Source organism: Culex quinquefasciatus, chromosome 3 (assembly GCF_015732765.1).
Source record: "Culex quinquefasciatus strain JHB chromosome 3, VPISU_Cqui_1.0_pri_paternal, whole genome shotgun sequence".
Classification (NCBI taxonomy): Eukaryota; Metazoa; Arthropoda; class Insecta; order Diptera; family Culicidae; genus Culex; species Culex quinquefasciatus.
The window spans coordinates 107,672,689-107,695,388 of NC_051863.1; the positions used below are offsets into that span (position 1 = coordinate 107,672,689).

The 22,700-nt window shown below is 36.9% G+C and overlaps 4 protein-coding genes across 5 annotated transcripts; 2 read left to right on the forward strand and 2 right to left on the reverse strand.

The window, feature by feature from the left end:
• The first annotated feature begins 14,875 nt into the window (after positions 1-14,875).
• LOC119770383 (dynein regulatory complex protein 8) lies at positions 14,876-15,917 on the forward strand. 2 transcript variants are annotated; one of them, XM_038265137.1, is made up of 3 exons: positions 14,876-15,181; positions 15,238-15,689; positions 15,744-15,846. In XM_038265137.1, exons 1-3 carry the CDS (start codon positions 15,160-15,162, stop codon positions 15,831-15,833), a joined length of 564 nt encoding a protein of 187 aa, XP_038121065.1. In that variant the 5' UTR covers positions 14,876-15,159; the 3' UTR covers positions 15,834-15,846. The 2 variants fall into 2 exon arrangements, with proteins under 2 accessions (XP_038121065.1, XP_038121064.1); XM_038265136.1 differs by lacking the exon at positions 15,744-15,846 and adding an exon at positions 15,853-15,917 and having other exon boundaries at positions 14,973-15,181.
• Positions 15,896-17,090, reverse strand: LOC119770382 (INO80 complex subunit B). The gene is given in 4 exon segments (XM_038265135.1): positions 15,896-16,207; positions 16,209-16,595; positions 16,597-16,870; positions 16,929-17,090. Coding segments are annotated over 4 exon segments (999 nt in total). The 5' UTR covers positions 16,969-17,090; the 3' UTR covers positions 15,896-15,909.
• Positions 17,091-17,266: 176 nt separating this feature from the next.
• Positions 17,267-20,526, forward strand: LOC119770164. The gene is made up of 2 exons (XM_038264578.1): positions 17,267-17,475; positions 19,784-20,526. The coding sequence occupies exons 1-2, from the start codon at positions 17,335-17,337 to the stop codon at positions 20,483-20,485; spliced, it is 843 nt and encodes a 280-aa protein (XP_038120506.1). The 5' UTR covers positions 17,267-17,334; the 3' UTR covers positions 20,486-20,526.
• On the reverse strand, positions 20,513-22,304 carry LOC119770165 (PHD finger protein 7-like). The gene is given in 3 exon segments (XM_038264579.1): positions 20,513-21,563; positions 21,566-22,004; positions 22,063-22,304. Coding segments are annotated over 3 exon segments (1,560 nt in total). The 5' UTR covers positions 22,222-22,304; the 3' UTR covers positions 20,513-20,601.
• Positions 22,305-22,700: the final 396 nt, after the last annotated feature.

The window sequence follows — 22,700 nt, forward strand, 5'->3', positions numbered from 1 at the left end:
ATTTTGGGAGGAGGCACATCCCAGAACGGTAGGTAAATATCGCAGTTTGTTGATTGGGTAGTTAATTTTCGACGGTTTGTTTTCCCCCCCAGAACCACTGGCTGTTGCAAATTTGTTCACTTCTCCGGGTGGATGCAAGTGGCCAGCTACAACCCGCTATCGTGCGATTCTAACGTGGTTCAAGTGGCCGCCGTGAAAGTTGGCAATGTCACTTTCTCTCGGTCACAAAGAAGTGCCAGCATCCGCAACGTTCAACGATCGGTTCCAGTTCCAGATCGAAGAGAGAGGGTGGCAAAGCCGTAGCCGGTCCGATAGTCGTGCAAGCTGGGTAAAATTATTAAAAATCATTGATACTGAATATTGTGAAATGACTTCGATTTTTCGACAGCGCCACAGCCGCAGCAGAAGTCGGCCCGAGCCCCACTCCAGATCGAAGAACGGTTCCCGTATGCAGGGTATAGAACCAGCCAGTAAATCTACGACACCGCAGGTAAAGACGACACCCTATCGTAGGCTGGCGGCGTCAAGGATCAGGAGATAAATCAGGTGCCAACATTCCGGAGATCGCAGTTCGGCTAATCAAGTATCTGCACATCCGGCGGAAGACAACAGTAGCAGCAGACCATGCTTTTCCTGGTGTTAAACACGGACGCGAACTTAAATACGATCTGCCGTGGTACATACGAATTTGCCACCTGAAATGGGGATAGTTCAAACCACTGGCGGTACCAAGGGAGAGAGGGCGGGGTTGTTCCTTTTTTTGTCCTCGGCTTTCGTTGTTCGGAAAGGTGTCGGTCTCAATTAACCGTCACCACACAATTCTTTTAGGTGTAAAAAAAGAAAGAGAAAACAAAACACACAAAAACACAAGAAAAGACAACACCACAAAAACACAAAACTAAAAAAATACTAAAAACAAGAATCCAAAAAAAAAACAAATACACAACATACCAGTACACAAAATTAGGAAAATAATAGAAAACTAACATACAAAAATCCAACAATCCAAGCATCTAAAAAAATCAACTAATATTGAAACTATTCTATAAAATATATAAAAAAAAATAAAAAAACTAAACCTCATAAAATTTAACTCAATTTTACACAGTTCAACTTAGTTCAACTAAATCTAATTATCTAAACTTAATATTATTTAATTTACATACTTACTAAGTCTACTTTTATTTAACTCGATTTAATTGAATTCAACTCAATTTAATTTTGAATTCAACTAAATTTAACCTAAATTTGCTTACTTACTAACTCAATTCATCTAATTCAACTCAATACATATGCTAACTAAATAAATTGATTCAACTTACTTTAACCAAATTAATCTAAATTCAACCAAATTAAACTTAATTTAACTGAGTTTAAATAAATTTAGCTCAATCAAACTTAACTTAACTTAATTTATCTAAATTGAACTAAATTTAATTTTTTTGATCTTATTTTTTTTTAATTTTTAAGTTTATTTTAATCAAACTCGACTCAATTGAATTTAATTTAATTCAACAAAATTTAACTTAATTCAACTTGACTTACTTACGTTCTAACTCAATTCATTTAAATTGAATTGAACTAAATTTACCTAAATTTTACTTAAGTTAGTTAATTTTACTTAAATTTTACTTAAGTTAGCTAAATTTGACTAAACTTAACCAAATTTAATTAATTTAGCTAAAATCAGCTGAATTAAAATTTATTTTATCTGATTTAAAGTGAATATAACAATATCTCATAAAATTTAATTAAATTTAAATATATTTCATCTCAATTCAACTAAATGTAACTGAACCTAATTAAATTTAACATTATTCAACTTAACTATACTTAAGTTAACAAATTCAAGGAAATTTAAATTTTACTTAATTAAACAAAATGTAACTCATTTTAATAAAATTTAACGAAATTTTTAATGTATTTAAATTAATTTATGTAATTTAAGCTAAGTTTAACTTAGTTTGACTAAATTCAACTTTATTAAACTAAATTGGAATTAAATTATATTCAAAAAAATTTAGCTTAGTTTAACTAAATCAAACTTAATTTAACTTGATTTCATTGCATTTCACCAAATTTCGCTAAATCTAAATAATTTTTTCCCATCAATCTAAATTTAAATAATTCTTTTTAAATTTATATAAATTTAATTTAACTAAAATTTTATAAATTTAACCAATTCTTAGTAAATTTAACTAAATTTCGCTAAACTCTAAATTTAAAATAAACTAGTTAGTGGAACTTTGTAACAACCATGTAAATTTGGTAAGAATCAAATAAATTTTGTAAAATATTGTGTAATTCAGTTAAATTTAGTGAATTTTAGTTCAATTTTGTTCAATTTTATTTTAATTAGGTACATTTAGCCCACAAAATATATGAAGCAAATTTTGCCAAATATAACAAATTCAACTAAACATAACTAAATGAAGCTCAATTTAACATAATTGATCTAAATGTTCAGACTAATTTTACTTGAATTTAACTAAGTTGAACTTAATTTCACTAAATTCAACTAATTCTTACTGAATGACACTAAATTGTTATTAACTTAAATTTTCTACATTTAACTTAATTTAACTCTATTTACTTACTTACTCAATTTATTTAATTTTGTTTTATATAAATAATCTCAAGTAAATTGAACTAAATTTACCTAAATTTTACTAAAGTTAGCTAAATTTTACTAAATTCAACCAATTTTATCTAAATTAAGCTTACTCAGCTAAATTTTATATAATTTTATCTTATTTCAAGTAAATTGAACTATATCTCACTAAGTTTAACTAAATTCATATTAATTCAACAAATTTTAACTGAATCTAATTAAATTTAACATAATTCAAGTTAATTTTACTCTTCAACTAAATTTAACCTTTTTTCTAAATTCAACTTAATTAATTTTATTTTGAATGAATTTAACGTAATTAAACAAAATGTAACTCAGTTTAACGAAATTTAACAAAATTTAAAAGAATTTTAAATAAATTAAAGTAAATTGAGCTAAGTTCAACTTAATTTGACTTAACTGAACTTTATTGAACTAAATTTAAATCAAATTAAATACAACAAAATTTAGCTTAGTTTAACTAAATCTAACTTAACTTAACTTAATTTCATTGTATGTCACCAAACTTTGCTAAATCTAAGTAATTTTTCTAAATTAAACTAAATTCAACCTAATTTAATCAATACTTGGTAAACTACATTAAATTTAATTCAACTAAAATTTTATAAATTTAACTAATTCTTGCTAGTTTTAACTAAATTGAGCTTATTTTATCTTAATTCAACTAATTTTGGTCAAATTGAATTTTACTAAATTTGGCTAAACTTAGTTTATCTTGATTTAACTCAATTTAACTTAATTTAATTCAATTTAACTTAATTTAAAACAATTTTGCGATGTTTAATAAAATTAATTGAACGTAACTGAATTCAACAGAATTAAACAAAAATTAACCAAGCTTAACTAAATTTAACCAAAATTAATTATTCAAATTAATAAACTCAACAAACAAACAACAAAATTTAACACAATTTAACGTTAATTTAGCCAAATTTAACTAACAAAATTTGGCTAAATTAAACATAATTTAACTTAATTCTACTTAATTTTACTAAATTTAATTAAATTTGACGGGATTGAAAGTTTTGAAGTTTTGAACACTCTATTTTACTTATTTTATCTCAATTTAGCCAAATTTAATTTAATTTAACTCAAATAAACTAAATTTAAGTGAATTCAGCTAAAATAAGCTCAATACTACTTTATTTAGTAAAATTTTACTGAATTAAATGACATTTTACTAAACATAAATATATTTTACTTAATCAAATCAAATTTTACGTAATTTAACCAAATTTTATTGAATTTAACTCATTAAACTAAATTTTGCTAAACTTAACATTTTTAAACTAAATTTAACTAAATTTACCTGAATTAAATTTAGCTGACTTAACTTCTGCCAAATTTTACTCAATCTTAGTAAATAAAACATAATTTAACTATTTGACTTTATTTTACTTTACTCTGCCAATTTTTATCTTAGTTTATCTTAATTTAATTCAATTTCACTTAATTTTACTCAATTCAACTTAATTTTACTCTATTCAACTCAACCAACCTACATATATACTATTGAGTTATAATTAACCTGATTTTACTTAAAACTTTATTAAGTTAAAATACACTAAATTAAACTTGGTTTAACTTAATTTTACTGCACTTAATTTCATATAAACTTACCGTAATTGATTTTTTTTAAACTCTTTATTATAGAGTTTTTCAGCCGGAGGCTGGTTCAACTCTTTCCGTAATTTAGCTTAGCTTAGCTTAATTTATCTTAATTTATCTAAATTCTAAAAAAATAACTAAATTTAACTCAATATAACAAAAAAAAAATACTAAATTCAACTACAACTACAAATTTTCTAAATTATACTAAAATTTCCAAAATTTTGATAAATTTTGCTAAATTTAACGAGGTAAAACTATTTTTTTAATATATTTAATTAAATTCAACCAGGTTTTTTAACTTAGCTTAACGCATATACTTAATTACCTAAATTTAATTTAATTTAGCTAAGATAAACAAAATTCTACTTAACTGAATTTAACTCAATTTAACAAAAAAAAAACTCAATTCAACTGAAGTTTACAAAATTTGTTGAAATTAAACTAATGTATCAGTTTTTCCTTAATTTTACAAAATTTAACTAAATTTTACAAAATTAATCTGAAATTATCTAAACTTAACAAAAAATAACTCAACTTTACTATATTTAACCAAGTTTAAAAAAGAATAACCAAATTTAACTAAATTTAGCTCAATTTAATATAAATTATCTTAATTCAAATAAACTTATCTAAATTTAACTCAATTTAACTAAACTTCAATTATTTAAAACAACTAAATTCAACTTAATTTAAACAAATTTATTTAAATTTAACTAACTTAACTTAATATTAACTGAATTTATATTAATTCGACGATAGTTTACTTAGTTTAACTAAAATTCAACTGAATTAGCCCAATGTTATAAAAAATAATATTATTCAACTAAACTTAACTAAATTTTACTTATTTTAAATAAATTTAACCAAATTTAATAATATTAAACAAAATTTACCTAGTATTAACTTAATTTTACAAAATTTAACTGAATTTTACAAAATTAATCTGAAAATATCTAAACTTAACAAAAGTATGTAAATTCAACTAAATTTTACTAAATTTTACTTAATTTCACGAAATTTAACAAAAAATAACTGAATTCAACTAAGCTTTGCTGTATTTAACCAAGTTTTAACAAAATTAACCAAATTTAACGAAATTTGACTAAATTTACCTAAATTTAACTTAATTTAGCCAAATTTAGCTCAATTTAACATAAACTATCTTAATTCAAATCAACTTATCTAAATTCAACTTAATGTAACTCAATTAAACTAAATTTAACTAAACTTCAATTATTTGATATAACTAAATTTAACTTAATTTATCTGAATTCAACTAAATATAATTGTATTCAACTTTATTTAACTAAATTGACCCAAATTTAATCAAATTCAACTAACTTAACTTTAATTTAATTTGACTTAGTTGAAATAAATTTAACTTGATTTAAATAAAATTTAACTGAATTAAACTCAATTTAATACAATATAGCTTTATTCAACTGAATTTGACTTATTTTAAATAAACTTAACCAAATTTAATCGAATTAAACTAAATTTACTTAGTATTTACCTGATTTTACAAAATTTAACTGAATTTTTTAAAATTAATCTGAGAATATCTAAACATACCAATAAATAAGTCAGTTCAACTAAAGATTACTAAATTTTACTTCATTTCATCAAATTTAGCAAAAATAACTAAATTCAACTAAACTTTACTATATTTAACCAAGTTTAACCAAAATTAACCAAATTTAACTAAATTTGACTAAATTTACCTAAATTTAACTTAATTTAACTAAATTTAGCTCAATTTAACATAAATTATCTTAATTCAATTAAACTTATCTAAATTCAACTAAATTTAATTCAATTTAACTAAATTTAACTCGATTTAACTCAATTTAACTCAATTTAACTAAAATTTACTCAATTTAACTAAACTTCAATTATTTGATACAACTATGTTTAACTAAATTTAACTTAATTTATCTAAATTTAACTAAATGAAACTGTATTCAACTTAATTTTACTAAATTTAACCAAATTTAATTCAATTTAACTAACTTAACTTAATTTTAACTGAATTTATCTTAATCCGACATTAGTTGACTCAATTTAACTTAATTTCAATTAATTCAACGTAATTTAACTTAGTTGAATTAAATTTAACTTGATTTAACTAAAATTTAACTGAATTAAATTCGATTTAATAAAAAAAAAACTTTATTCAACTAAACTCAACTAAATTTGACTTATTTTAAATAAACTCAACCAAATTTAACCAAATGAAACTAAACATAACTTAATAGAACCAAATTTAACTAAATTTAACTGATTTCAACTTAGTTTATCTTAATTTTATCAAATTTATTTATACCTCATTTTGTAAACTTATTTCAGCAAAATTAACCATTAGAACCAATAAGACCTATATAAAGTCATGTAATCCTACTAACCCAACTTATATTTATCTGAGCTAGTTATAATTAGGTTAAGTTTGTATTGTTGATGTAAGATTTAATTGAATAAAATTTTTAATCTGTTTTTTGTTTTTAAACCCTAATTATATGATCACCCTAACCGAAACTAAACTGAAACCGGAAAAATAAAGCCAAAATCCGCCGTGCGCCCCGTTTTGCCCGCCTGGTCAAAACGGGCAAATCGTGGGCAAAATGCGTAACGCCGCCAAATGCGTAACGCCCGCCTAAATGTTGCATTCTGGCACGAAATGGGCCACAACGAGGGGAAAAAGCGTGCTGAAAATCGGGCCCGCTTTCAGGCAAAACGTCCCCGCTTTTTGGCCGTTTTTCGCCCATTTTTCTATGTGGGAAAGGATTTAGACCAACTCGAGCCAAACATTTCATTAGGGCACAAAACCAAAACGTAAACATTCGGGATTATTACACTATTCCATTCATTAGTACACTCCCTACATGCCCTCCAAGAATCAGATTGATAACAAACAATTTCCTATTGAAAAAATCCAAAACTCAAAAGGGCCCATAACAATGTTCACTCCGAACCAGAAAAAAAGTTCAATTGTGCCCTTTTCTTTTTCGTTAGTTTTTCGTAGTTGAGGAACTTTCTATGTTATAAAGTGAACTTTTCATACATTATTAACACTAATTCACTTCAAAACAACGTTTGGTTTACGTTTCACCAAAGATTTCTGCAGAAAAAAACTTCGCCGAAACACAATATTTAATACGGTCCCGCGGATGCTGTTCAGTACACAATTGAAGAATTTTTATGTTTCACATGCTTTATTCTCACCATTCGATCACAAAACTTCACCAATTAACATAATGTTCGCTGAATTCCTCATTATTTCTAACTGAACAAAAGGTCCCATAAACATCATTCAACACAAGAATCGGATGACAGCGCTTTAGTGCCCTTTCAATTCTCTTTGAAATTGCATCTAGAAAGGGCCCATTATGAACAACAGTTGGAAAGTTGAAAGGGCCTAATAACGAGATTTTTTTTAAATAATGAGTTTTATTGCGAAAATCAACATAAATTAAAAAGCATTCAAGCAGAGTTGAGGATAATGATGTGTTTTATCGTATCATAAGTAAAAATACCATCAGTCAAGCTTCTTTTTTAAATAGGAATTGAAACAAGTTGTGCACTTTTTGCAAGCGATTTTCTCGAATCGCGATTTTTGGTTTTGTGCCCTAATGAAATGTTTGGCTCGAACTGTAAGGCAAGGGTCTTATAAACGACGTCAAATAACATCACCACACCGAAAACGACGTTTGAATTCATTGTATTTTTCGAATTACAGTCGACTCTCTTGTTGTCAATATCCAAGGGACCGTCGAGGAAGAGAATCATCAGTTTACAGAACGATGCAAAATGAAGACTCGATTGAAAATATTTTTTTCTTGATACCCAGCTATGGGAGAGAATCATGACAACGTCCATCAAACAAAAACAAACCAATGTCAAACACCCTTCAAAGCTTCGTTTCGCCAAGAAAAATGTCTATGTAAGCCATGGGAAAGTGAAATTATTGACAACTGGAAGAGATTTTCAATGCAAACAGAATCCAAGGGACCGTCGAGGAAGAGATACATCAAGCAAGAGAAAATATCGAGGATAAAGCCAATCGAAGTATGCAATGTGAAGGGACTGAAGAATTCATCGATAGATGGAATTTTTTTTTTTTTGAATTAAATATACTTTATTGAATCTTTCTTATAATAATTACATTTGGTTTACATAATAAGTGGTCAGCTGTGGCTCTTCAGCTTTAGTTTGCTTTTCGTGATTTAAACACTGTTCATTTTCTTAACTTTAAAAGTATATGATTTATCATTTTTGTAACACTAGGTACAATGAGGAAAAAAATTTAAGAAAACATAACCTAACCTAAAACTAACTTAATCTTACCATAAACTAAACCAATCCTTGAATCAAGGGGTATTCAGATATAGCACATTTTTCCCTGAATTTCAAACATTTTTCTTGAATCTTCTGATCCAACATTTTTACTTCTGCTAATTCATGAACCTCACTTGATCTTGTCCAGCCAGGAACATTCAAAACCATTTTGAGTACCTTGTTTTGGACACGCTGGAGCTTCAATTTATGAGTTCTAGCGCAACACTCCCAAACAGGTACTGCATACTCAATAACGGGGTAAATTATTTGTTTGTAAACTGCTAGCTTATTTTTCAAAGATAGCTTTGATTTTCTGTTAATTAAAGGATACAAACACCTGATGAGAATGCTGCACTTGTTCAATATTTTATCTACATGCTGCCGAAACAATAGTTTCGAGTCAAGTATGAGACCTAAATAGACAACTTCCTTTGACCAGGGTATTGAAACATCATTCATTTTAATCAAAACATCATCCTTTGGGACAAATCGGGCCGATTTGGAAAGTGGAAAAATGATGGTTTGAGTTTTGGCTGCATTTATGCGAATTTTCCAGTCGCCAAAGTATTCGGAAAGAACGTCAAGACCCTTCTGAAGACGGCCAACTAAATATCTGGTTATTTTACCCTTATAAATAACGGCAGTGTCATCAGCAAAAAGTGACAACACACCATTACCAGGAAGAGTAGGCAAATCAGATGTAAAAATATTGTACAGAAGTGGGCCAAGAATACTTTGGGGAACCCCAGCATCAATGTTGAATAATCCAGAAGCAATCCCATTCAGAAAACCCTGAACGATCTCTCCGAAAGATAGTGCTGGATAATTTTGATAAGATACATTGGAAAACCGTATAAATACAGTTTATGTATCAAACCATCATGCCAAACATTGTCAAAAGCCTTCTCAACATCCAACAAAGCCATAGCAGTTGATTTAGACTCAAGCTTGTTCTGCTTGATGATTTTAGTTACTCTCGTAAGCTGATGAGCAGTATTATGTCCCTTTCGGAAGCCAAACTGCTCGTTCAAAATTATATTATTATCGTTGGTAAAATCCAAAAGCCTTGAATAGATGACCTTCTCAAAGAGTTTGGACAGACTACTCAAAAGACTAATGGGACGATAACTTGTTGGCGATGTTGGATCTTTTGAGGCTTCAAAATTGGTATGACTTTGCCCAGTTTCCAATTGGTGGGGAAGTAACCAAGTTGCAAACATTTATTGAAAATATTGGCTAGATGTTGAAAGAACTGATCACTCTGTTTTTTCAACACTAGATTAAAATGTTATCAAAGCCAGGAGCTTTCATATTTTTCATTTGTTTAACTGCAACTTTGACTTCCTCACCAGAAACATGGGAATCTGCAGGAAATTCAAAGGTAGAGTCATTGATTGTTGAAATACTATTGGCAACTGATGTTTCTTTACGGCTGGTCATGGAAGCGCCAAGATTATGTGAACTAACAAAATGAAGCCCAAGTGCATTTGCCTTTTCCTCGGATGTAATCAAAGGAGAATCCTCAACAATAAGAGGAGGAATAGGCTTTGGTTTGTTTTTAAGAACTTTTGAAAGTTTCCAAAATGGTTTTGAATAATTCCCAAGCTGGCTTACATGTTTTGAAAATTCTTGATTTCTGATATTGTCAAGTCGGTCTTGTATGATTTTGTTCAAATTGTTCACTGAAATCTTTTGTCATAGTCCCCAGTCCGTTGATATTGTCTCCTATAAACATTCCTAAGTCTAATCAAGTGTTTAGTATCTACGTCAATATCAGTTACCTTAAAATTAACAGGAACCTCCCGAACGTTGGCAGCCTCTGCTTGGTTGATAGCCTGCTGGATCACCTCCAGCGAACGATCAATATCGGCAGAAGTTTCCGGGTGTTGATCATAGTCGATGTTGCTGTCGACCACTTGCTGAAACTGCTGCCAGTCAACGTTGTGGTAATCTTTCCGGGTTGGTTGCCGCTGCGGAGTAACGGAAGCTCCAACCTCCACAACCACCGGATAGTGATCAGAACTCAACTCTTCAAACACCTCAGGATGAGCCACGTTCTCAGCCATATTGGTAATGAAGAAGTCGATGATTGAGTGATTCCCAGACCGAGCCACCCTCGTTGGACGATCCGGACTCACAACGTTGTAGTATCCGTTTTGCAGATCGTTGTGCAGAATCACTCCGTTCCGATTCCTCCTGCTGTTGCCCCAAACTTCATGCTTCGCGTTGAGGTCACCAGCGATGATGTACTTTGCGCTCCGCCGTGTCAGCTTCTGGATATCGCTCTTCAGTTTTGCTGCTGAACCATCTCTGGCATTCACCTGACGTGGGCAGTATGCAGCAATGAAGAGTACTGGGCCAACCGAAGTGGGAATTTCCACCCCAACGGCCTCGATGATGTCCAGCTTGAAGTGTGGCAGCCGGCGTGGCTTGAGATCACGATGAACAGCGACAAGCACACCTCCTCCTCCAGAGGTGGTCCTGTCGAGCTGCGTCGCGATCTTGTAGTTTTGCAGATAAACTTTTTCACCGGGCTTCAGATGAGTTTCCGTGATGGCAGCTACGTCGATCTCCTTCTCGCGAAGAAAATCCACCAGCTCTAAATTCTTCCTCCTAATGGAGCAAGCGTTCCAATTCAGCAGCTTGAGGGACCTACGATCCATACTGGATGACGAACGAGGTCAGCACTTCAATCTGCTGGGTCTTGGTTTTGCATCCACGCAGTGCAGCGGACATCTGTTTGAAAATATTGAGGAGTTCGGTTGAGGTGTAAAGATCATTACCATTTTCCTCAACTGCTGGTTCTTGGGTTGGTCTTGGCTCCTGGCTGAAGCCCGGTGGTGGCGGTCTCGGCTCCTGGCTGGAACCCGGCCGTGGATGATTCATCTCAGCTCTCTTCCTGGGATCCAACGGCAACGGTGCCAAGTTCGGGACCTGGCGTCGCGGTTGAAGAGGTGGAAATTTTGCTCCACCAGGGCTGGAGGAGTTCTACGACGCTGAGGCTGATTCTTCGTCGATGCTTGCTGCCGAATTTTCACGAACTCAGCTCTCTTGGGGCACTTTCGGTCGGTTGACGAGTGCTCACCGTTGCAGTTGAGGCACTTCACCAGCGAATCTTGGATGCACTGGGATGTGATGTGCGCATCGGTACCACATTTGGCGCAACGACGCTTCAGGTGGCAGTTCTTACCTCCGTGCCCGAAACCCAGGCAGTTGAAGCATTGTGTGACGTCACGATGCACTGGTCGGTATCGCTCCCACGACACGATAATGTTGAAAACCGCTCGGATTGCCTTCAGCTCAGGAAGCGTCGTCGATCCCTTAGCCAAATGCAGCAGGTAGAGCTGGTCACGGTACTTGATGTCTTTGTTGCGTCGGCTCATTTTGTGCACGGCCAACACATCCAGTTTCAAAACTTTTAGCTCGGCAGCTAATTCCTCCACTGGCATGTCGTACAGACCTCTGACGACGATTTTGTACGGCTTATCCATGACGACATCATGGGTAAAGTACTCCGCCTCGTTTTCGGTCAAGTAATCCTTGACCAGTTGATAGTGCTGCCTGGATTGCACCAGCACCTTAAATCCGTCCTGACACAGACGAATGTTGCCTTGGACTTTCCCAGACTTGATGAGTTCAACCAGCCCCGCTCGAAAGTCGATCGTTGCTGCTGATTGCCGCACATAAAAAGGAGGCAGTTTCTCCTTTCGCTGTTTCACTTCATTCTCCTTTGCTTCCGCTACCTGGTCCTCGTCAGGCAGTCCAGCGAACTTGTTGTTCTTCAAAAGCTGCTCCTCGTGCGATGAAGAGTTCTCCTCCTCCTCATCCATCGGTACAGTACCGTCGCTCTTTTTCGTCTTTTTGCTGTTCGATGTCACTTCCAAAAGCACCTTCCTTTTGGAAATTCCCGGTTTTTGGCCATCAGTTGAGGCCTCAACCTTCCTTTTGGAAATTCCCACTTTTTTGCCTGCTTGAGCCGCAGGTAGGGCAATATTGCCGGCGTTTTGCGCCGGGACGCGACGAGTCATGTTGATTCAGACAACCTTCACCAACGAATGCTCGGATAACAATGATCATCATCGATAGATGGAGCAATATTGATATCGAGAAGATCGACAGCCAGAGAGTCGAATGTATGAGCAAAAATGTAAATTTATTGACAAAACCATGCAAATGTTCGTTTATTTCGAGGTTCTTAAATAAGCTTTCTCGAAAGTTAGATTGTTTGAAAAAGTTTGTTCAATGTTTAGAACGCTAACAGGAGCTATTACGAATGTAATCAAACAACAACGGATCCTTCAAGTCATTTAGAGGCTTGGTGGTGGAAGTGTTAAATTAAAATCCACTTGGGGGCAGAATGGACCACCCGTTTCCTGCCTTATAAAAACAATCAAAAGTTATGAAATTCTGGTTAAATGGATTATTTCACTTCTGGTAGCTTCACAAATCACGTTTAATGCAACATTAGTTGATTTTTTTAATTGTTTTGATGGTTATTTGTAAAAACAATGTCTTTTACAACATATTATCACTATTTTCAAAAATGTTTGTTTTGGTAGGAGACTATTTTGCCTTCCTCACTTTACTGAGGAAAGGCTATAAAATCACTCGAAAAATGAACTTCTCAATTAGACCTCATAGACCCACCTTCATGTATACCTATCGACTCAGAATCAAATTCTGAGCAATGTCTGTGGGTGTGGTGGGATGTTGATCAAAAAAATGTCACTCGATTATCTCGACATTGGCTGAACCGATTTTGTCCGTTTTGGCGTCATTCGATCCGTCTTGGGGTCCCATAAGTCGCTATTAAAAATGATAAAGTTAAGTTAAGTACTTCAAAAGTTATGCTAAAAAAACGATTTGAACAATAGTCCGGAAGATTATAAAAAGGGTGGTTTTTGTAAGAAAACCCGTCATGCTATACATTTTTAGAAAGGTATTTAAAAGACCTTTCCAACGCGTCCAAGACATTGAAGATCTGACAAATCTATCAAAAGTTATAAGCTCTTAAGTGTTATTTATACGCTTTTTGGAGGCCGTATCTCAGATATGTTGATGAAAACGTTGTCCGGATCTCTCATGCGACCTATTGTTGGATAGGTATTCAAAAGACCTTTCCAACGCGTCCAAAACATTGAAGATCTGACAACCCTATCAAAAGTTATAAGCACTTAAGTGTTATTTACGCACTTTTTGCATTTTGGATAGCACCCTTTAAATGTGAGGAAGGCGCCAACCACCTAAAGGTGGATTAAGTAACGTTTTTATAAAAGTGGTCTGACTTCATGGAAACTATGTTAGAAAGGTCCCTTTAGTCATTTATCATCTCCCTTCAACGTTTTATTAGACAAAATGGCTTGTTTTTTAAGGTGGCCAATTCTGCCCCGCACCCTGGAAAAGTAGTCGAAAAAACTTTTTTTTAAGGTGGCTCAAAAATAGTTTTAAGTAAAAAAAATGTATCAACCAAGTATACAACAACATTGAAGGGAACATCCCAAAGCATAAGCCTACTACACTTAATTCATAAATTTGTATGTTTTTCTATGGTTTTTGGCTCATTTTACTTAGGCGGACCATTCTGCCTTCTGCCACAAGTTAGCACGACGGCGACGAGATAGTAGTCCCAGATGTCCCAACAAAATGTCCTCCCTATAGCATCTGCATCGGTTTTTTTTCGTGTTTTTTACCGTTGTACATAAAAATAGACACAGGGCTTAAGTACCCAATTAATGAAATATGAAAAATAAGCATTGCAAATAAGTTAATAATAATTTAACCGGGACCGTGGTGTAGGGGTAAGCGTGGTTGCCTCTCACCCAGTCGGCCTGGGTTTGATCCCAGAAGGTCCCTGTGGCAAATTTTGAGACGAGATTTGTCTGATCACGCCTTCCGTCGGACGGGAAGTAAATGTTGGCCCCGGTCTAACCTAGAGGTTAGGTCGTTAGCTCAGTCCAGGTGTAGGAGTCGTCTCCCTGGGTCCTGCCCCGGTGGAGTCGCTTGTAGACAGTTGGACTCACAATCCAAAGGTCGTCAGTTCGAATCCCGGGGTGGATGGAAGCTAAGGTGTAAAAAGAGGTTTGCAATTGCCTCAACAATCAAGCCTTCGGGCACCTAGTTTCGAGTAGGAATCTCGTAATCGGAAACGCCAAGGCAATGCTGTAGGGCGAATAATTTGATTTTGATTTTTTGAAATAAATTTGATTAACTTTTAATGTAACTTGTATGCATTGGTGGACCCCTCGTTATTTTCCGTTCAGTCCAGTTAGCGAGCAGCATTCGGTGACTGGGCTACGTTCTCAGCCCAGTAACCGAATAAGTACTCTATCATAAAACTCGGTGCAAAACTCCATTCTTTTCAGTACTCGTGGTATTTACTCGCGCTGAAACTATCTTCATTTTACTCGTTGCATAAACTACTATTTCTCCGAACACTTGACTTGGCATAATCTGGCATATTAGCCGAATTTCCAAATACGGTCAGCGCAGCAACCCCCTTGTTGCCATTGGTAACGGTTTTTTAATAAATCGATTCATTCATGGTCCTGCTTCTAATCTCCGAGACCGGATTCAACTGCTGAGATATGGCTGATTTGGATTATCCAGGTACTAAATTGTCCTTATCCACATTCCAAGCTGGTACTTTAATTATAGTTTTCCAGAGATAAACCCCGCCAATGATCTGGAGAAGCGTATCGCGGACGCGTTTCTTATATTTGACCACCACGGCAACAAAACTGTGGACGTGCGTGAAATCGGCACCATACTGCGCTTCCTAGGTTGCGTTCCGACGGAAGCGGACGTAAACGAGGTGATTTCCGCTACCGAGTTTGAAGACTCGAACGGGACGGTGCACCTGTCGAAATTTTTGCCCTTTTGCAGCCAGCTCATTGCGGAGCACAAGCTGGAACCGGCCCCGCCGGAGAAGCTGCTGAAGGCGTTCCGCGTGCTAGACCAGGAGGGCAAAGGCCTGGTCGATCGGGATTACATGACGAAGCTGATTACGGAGGAGGGCGAACCGTTTACGGCCGAGGAGCTGGAGGAGATGATGGCCGTCGCGGTGGACATGGCGACCGATAAGATTCCCTACGAGAATTATTTAAATCAGCTGTTGGTGAGTTTGGGCTTGACATTTTGAGTTAACTTTACTAAGGTTTATGAATCCTAGCACGAACCTCAAGACTCAATTTATGCTTTGGCTGATCAGTTCAGAAATCAAATCAAGAGAAAGACAATTTTCAAATTTTACAAGCGATAATAAATGTTTTTAATTGCAGGTGGACTTCTAATAAACGTAATTTGAAAGAAAATGTCGTGAAATACAGGTTTTTGAACTAGCAAATGATTTGTTTTATTGAGTCTACGTTCATTTTGTAGCAGCGGAAGCTGCAAAGTGGTACGTTTGTCTTGGAGCAGTTGTATCGTTTGAGATTGGAGCAGTTGGGCATGCCGCAGAGGATCGGTTTCGGCGGTTCTTTTCCGATTTGGGGCTGCAGTGGAAAGTCCATTCCCGGAGGCAGTGAAATGGTCGCACTGTCGGCGGTCGTCACATACTTGATCATCGGGATCGTCGTCTTGGCGGGTCGATTTTTGCTGGCCTTGACCGCTTTCGATTCTTGCTTTTGAGCAGTCGTTCCATGGTTTTTTCTTGTCCTTTTCGCGCTTTTCGTCCGCCAGCTGTTTGCGCTTCTGTGACTTTAGCTGAGCCTTCTGGATGGCTTCCGCCGTGAGGACCTTCTCTTTGTAGCCGGTCGGCAGGGCCATCAGTATCTCCGGCGCCGCCGTTGTATCTTTGTCGGTGTTTCGCTCGTACATGGCCCGCTGGCGGGCGGTCATCAGCTTCGGATCTTTGGGTTTTATTTTTTTCAGCTCGTCGTCGACCTCTTCCAGCTTGCCGGACTCGATCGCGTCCAGCCAGCGTTCCTCATCGCTGGACGTTCCGCTGTCGCGACCACCTTTGCCTTTTTTCTTCTTTGCCGACTTTCCGATCGTGGCGGGCTTCATTGAGGATTTGCCCGGGATGGTCCCGGGAGGACAACGCCGCGGCCAGGGTGGGATCGATGCCGGATGTGGACGGTTCGTCGGTTGTTTCGATTTCGGCTATAATCTCCGGCTCCGGGTCTGCCTCCATGTATTCAACCTCGCCCATCACTTCGACCGTTTGTTCCACATCCTCTGGGACGTAATCGTCCTCGTCTCCTTCGTCCTGGGCCTGCGCTCGCGGCTGGGATTTGCTTTTCTTGTGTTTCTTATGCTTTTTGTGCTTCTTGTGGGCGAAGCCGTGGAAATCCTCTTCTGAAATTGTACCAGTTTTAATTTACCGATTTTAATGATTTTTTCTTTTGCAGCTTACCTCCGGGATATTCGTTGAGTGCATCTTTCTTTTTACCCATTCTTAAAAAGATTTCACAAAAAATCTACTACAGAACTAGTTGTAGTTTTACAACAGAATCTGTTACATACAAACTGGTTGTGCACAAATGAATCTCAGGTTTCATTCAATCAAATTTACAAACATAAACAATGCAGCGGCACCTTGCTTGACAACTGTTCCACGATCATTGGAAATGAGTCAATTTTGTGCACCCAATTTGGGTTAAAACCGTTTCAATCGGTATTTTTTGGAGATGTGTATGCGCATCTTTCAAAATATCAATTCATTAGCAGCGGTACTATTTATAAATATTTCAATTTAATTCTTGAATCGTTCGAGCCAGCAAATTTTATAACGGGACTGTGTGTAGAAGGTTTAAAAGGACATGACCGCGAGAAAGTTCCCGGAAGAGGGCAAGTGTCGCACGTGTCGATGTCCGTGCATCGGTGCAACCACAGATTTGTTCCAAGACAGCTTCAAAGGGCAAACGTACGGGGATATTTTACGCGCAAAACTTTCCGTTGAGGTTCGTGCAATTTTAAACCATATCTGTGTTTAATGTAAGGTATGCACTTCGGAAGAACCCGGTCAAGAAAAAAATCGAATGGGCAGCAGCGGTAGCGAAAGCAAGCCAGAGAGGGTGAAGAAAAGCCCCAAGAAAACGTTCCCTCTCTTTTGTCCTACCGTTCGTAAAGCTGTTTCTTGACCCCTTTCCTTCCGATCTGCAGACTAGCCTTAAACTGTAGGTCTATTCCCGTACTGCAGAATTCTGCAATTCTGCACAAAAACGGCAGCAGAGCGTTTCCGTACTTTTCTGCAACAAAAGTAACTTTTCTCTCAGGTAGAACTTCTGCAGTGAGAGAGAAGTTGCAGCAAAACCGTTCCCGTACTTTTCTGCAAGCTCTCTCTTCTCTTTCTTGTTGAAAATTTACTGCAATTTGGTGTGATGGATGTTGAGTACACGCTTACGTAAAATTTGCAAGTTGGGTGAAATCATCAATTTAATTATTAGTTGCAATAAACTTTATGTTTTATTGTTACTAAATTGAAGTAGTCTTTTTGAAGGGAAGTTTGTATATTTTGAATTAATGGATTTTTGGGGTAGTTTTTTTAATGTCTGTTTTTATTGAAATGGGTTTCAGGCTGAACTACATTATGATATAGCGATTTTTTTAGTGTTAATATTTTAACCTGACAAAAAAAGATAACTAAAGTCAGTATTACAGCACGGCTAATACCTCAACAAAAAAAATATTATAATAAAAGATTGTTTTAAAAATCTTTAAAAGACACATTACTTTTGTGTTTAATAATTTCAAATAAATATTTGTTTAGAAATAATTTTTGATCTTCAATTGTTTGTGAAAAGACTAAATATGTGTGTTTAAATAATAGGTAAATTTAATTGGCAAATAATACATTGTACCTTTAACGGTGCTACCAATTCGTATTCTAATATGAACCAAAAAAATTTGATGTAGTTTTGTCAATTCTTCTATTTTAAAAAAATTAAATTCCAAAATTTGGAAATTTTTAAATGCCGCCATCTTGAATCATAAAAGTACAATTTTTATTGGAGTCATATTTTAGGTTAGAAGCTCAGATTAGAGGTTTTAGAGGTTGGAAATTTTGACAAGTTCTTCGGAAAATAGAGTACTATCTGTTTCTATTTTTTTAATATCTGAATTTTAAAATTTTTGATTCACAAAATTTTAAAACATTACTTATTTTTTAATTTTTTTAGCAGCTTTATTTTTTTTATTGAAGCTTTTGAATTTTTGGTGTTCTGGACTCTGAAATATTCAAGCTTTTGATTTTTTTATTCAGAATTTCAAAATATAAGAATTTTTAAGTTTAGGAACTTTTAAGTTTATTTAGAATTTTTAAAATTATGATTTTTTTGATATTTTGAACATTTTGATATATTTATTTTTTAATTATTTTTATTTTTCAAGTTTCGAACGAGGCTTTGAATTTGTGTTTTATTTTTTTTCTGATATAAATATTTGCATTTTTAAATTTCTCAAATATCAGATTTTTTTTAAGTTTCCCAATTTGAAAATATAAGTTTTTTTTGTAAATATTATTAATCATGAATTTCTAAATGTCTAGATTTCTAAATTTATGAGTTTGTGATTCACTTATTTTTTTTAATTTGTCAATTTCGCTGCGTCACCGTTGTTCTTCCAAGTGACATCCATTTATAATTTATTTATGTTTTCCTGAATAATATTTCAAACATTTTGCTATTAAAACGTGTATTTATGGTACCTTTGTTTGTCATTTTTAAATTATTTTTGTAAAACGTACCTGCAATTCTCACTATTTTTTACCTAATGTAAAAGTTTTGAATTATTTTTAATGTATAATTTCTACCTAAGCATAATTAATTTCTAGTTACCTAATAAATGGTGCATGCTTTTAAATAAAATATAAAGTTGAATAAAAAAATAATGCCCCCGTTCTAGAGGCAAACTCCTTTCAATTACTATTTTCTCAATCCCCTCGTCAATCCCTCTATTTTAATTTTTTGAAATCATTAAATAACTTTAATACCCAATTTGAGTAAATCCACACAACTGTGTACAATATTGCAGAAAAAGTACTGGAACGCGCTACCCAGGCAAAATTATTGCTGCTTCTCTCCTTGCAGAACTTCTGCAAAAGAGAGAGATGAAGAGAGCGAGTTGAAAAGTACGGGAACGTGCTGCAAAAAAGTGACTTATGCGGGCTGCAGAATTCTGCAGAAGCTGCAGAAATTCTGCAATTCTGCAAGTACGGGAATAGACCTTGTAACTTACGATTTATTACTATTTTTTTTTTTCGCGTTGTAGCTACCGAACATAGCCGGCGCAAGCTGCACAATCTGCCTGCGATGCACAAAGTTGCTGGAAAGCGTGTACGCATTCGTACGGCAATGCCAACTAACCAACGATTTGCTGGAGCAGGTTCCAGCGGAACCGTCCGGCTTCGAACCAGCGACGAAATGCGAGCTGGAGGAGCAAAAGGACACTTCCCAAACGACCTGCTACCTTGAAATGGACTGCGACGAGGACGACGAGTTCAATGGGTTCTCTAACGACGACGATGAAAGCTCGGATGTTCCGAAACAGGACGCCACAAGAAGCGACGAGCTGGTGGTGAAGCTGGAAATGGTCCAACCCGCTGATGCCGTGGACAGTGCAAATGAAGAGGACGACCAGGAGGAGGAGGACCTGGTGCTGTTTGCGTCCGAGTTGTCGACTCCAAAGCGGCGCGGGCAGGGCGGACGGGGACCGGCCTGGAAGGATGACCACCTGCAGGAGTTGCTGCAGGTGGCGAAGAGGTTTCGTGTTGCGGACGGAAGGATTGACAACACGATGGTTCACCTAGCCCTGCGCGACAATCCGAACCTGGCCCGGTACAGCCGGGAAGCAATCAAGTCGAAGCTGCACGCCGTGAAGCGAATGGTCAAGCAACCGGGAATGCCAAAGGTGAGGAATCGGATTTACGAGCGGGACGCGCTGGAGCTGTTCGGCGGGGAGGTGGAGTCGTGAAAGATTGAAATAAATTTTAATTTCCTGTTTAAATTTTGAATGTTCTGCTTGTTTAATCTATTTTACGATTAAGAGTTAATGGTGGGATTTACATGAGATCGAATAACGTGGCGGTCCTAAAACAGTTTAATAAACGTTGCATCCATACAATCAGGGCACACGTACTCGCTGGGATCGTCCACCCCGGCGCAAGTCATGTGCATGGTTGCGCCTCCACACGCCTTACAGCCGACCAGTTGTTTCGACTTTTTTCCCGACACTTTGCAGCCCTCGGCGCTGCACTTGGACAGATGGATGTCCTTGAAGGCGTACTTTTCCCGCTCCCAGCTGGCGTCCCGCATCGGAACGAAAATGCCGTGCATTCTGGCGTACTCGGTGAACTCGTTCATTTCGAAGCAGTTGGGACACTTGAAGTAGTAACCGGCTTGGAAGGCAAACTTTTGCACGCACATCCGATGGTACCAGCCGATTTCGGTTTTGCCGGTTTCGTGCTCCGGCGGGCACACCGAGCAAAAGCTCGCTACCGGATTGTACGGGCCAATTTCCTCACAGCAGATCCAGCAGGTTTGATTTTCGCTGTGACATTCCGGGTGGTCATTCGGGGCATGTTCGTGACAGTAGGATGGATTTGGGCCGCTAAACTGAGTCAGGCAGTTGTTTTTGACGCCACAAATGTAGTGAAACGATCTCTCGCAACCCGGTTCAACGCATACGACGGCTGCCGAAAGCTGGCCACAGTAGCAGCACTTGTTTTGGCGGTACCTCTTGAACGAACTGTAGATGTCGTTCACGAGAAATCCGAGAACTCCCGACGTCTCCCTCCCGTTCTGTACGATGTATGTTCCGGTTAGCAGACAAAAGTAATGGCACCGGAAAATGTCCTTCTTTTGCTGCTTTTCGATAAATTCCCCAAACCGAAGTACATCCTTCTCGGTCAACAGGCAAATGCCGCACGAGTAAGGAGATTTGGAGCTTAGCACGGTCAGATTGAACCGTTTGTCTACGGCAATGTACGGCTGAAGGGTGGCATTCAGTGTTTCACTCCTCCTGACTAGATCCGACGTCAACCAGCGGTTCTATTTCCCCCTCTTCCCGAATCTCCTCCACCACCGGGCAAGCCTCGACCCGAACCGGTGACCTCATCAGCTGACTTTCCCTGTAAAACTGTCTGATCTCCGCGGCCTTGGCCGCCAGCACCGTCCCAATCTCCTGCAGCCCCGAATACTTCCAGTTCTCCAGCGTGAACTCCGCCAAACAGCCGTCGCACGAGCTCGAAGCGCGCGTCCAGCGCCAGGCAGAATGAATCGGCCGGCAGCTCTCCATCCAAGCGAGTCTCGACCGTCACGAGGGTGCGCGCCATACGGGCGTACTTCCGGTAAAACGGATTCGAGTACTCAAAGCCCTGCAACGCCGCCAGCAGAGCGCTATCGCAGAGGACACTTTCGCCGAGCTGCGGGTACATCTGGAGCAGGTGCTGCCGCCGGGGGACGCAGCCCGGGCAGAACAGGAGTTGGTCTTTCTGTAAGAAACGATGAATGACGATTTTGCTCCAGATTCCCGTTATCAAGCTAACTCACCTGAAGACCGAAAACGACGTGCTGGTTGCCGTCGTTGGGCGGAAGGTACACCAGGAACAGAGTGAACCGAGAGCAGCTCCGGCACGACAAATATTGCAGCCGGTCGATGCCGACGTAGAACGAATCCGCGTCCACCAGGAATTCGTCGGGAATTTCCATTTTGCTTTTTGTGAAACTTAAGTTGCAATTGCAGCAACAAACCGACAAAATGCGCGCGCAATGTTGTACACGTTTATTTTAATCGGAGTTCGCTTTTTATGGTACCGCTGTAATTGAACGTCGCCCAATCGTAAACAAAAACAAACCACTCCATAGTTTGTTACGATTTATTTGTGGTTTTATTTAACCGACCAATCAACTTATTTACATTAGTTTAAAATCATCAGATCACACCATTAAGCTCAGCCATGTCGGCAGCGCGTCGTCGTGGCACCAACTTCCAGCCGCTGGAGGTGCAAGCCCTGCTGCGAGCCTGTCTCACCCACAGCGTGGAGGAGTTCCGGCGCGCAGGGAAATGCACCGGCCCCCTGTTCTACGACATCCAGCGCGAGATGGCCGCGCGCGGGGACTTTCCTGCGCGTCCGTTGAACCATCTGCGCGCGTACTACACCAAGGTGGAGCGCAGCTACAAGCGCGGC

Excerpts from the sequence above, each read along its gene's own strand:
- LOC119770383 (XM_038265137.1), top strand. The coding sequence starts at position 15,160 with ATGGCTGATTTGGATTATCCAG. Across the intron at positions 15,182-15,237 it reads GGCTGATTTGGATTATCCAG|AGATAAACCCCGCCAATGAT; the intron begins GTACTAAATTGT and ends ATAGTTTTCCAG. Across the intron at positions 15,690-15,743 it reads ATTATTTAAATCAGCTGTTG|CACGAACCTCAAGACTCAAT; the intron begins GTGAGTTTGGGC and ends TATGAATCCTAG.
- LOC119770164 (XM_038264578.1), top strand. The coding sequence starts at position 17,335 with ATGACCGCGAGAAAGTTCCCGGAAGAGGGCAAGTGTCGCACGTGTCGA. Across the intron at positions 17,476-19,783 it reads GCGCAAAACTTTCCGTTGAG|CTACCGAACATAGCCGGCGC; the intron begins GTTCGTGCAATT and ends TTCGCGTTGTAG.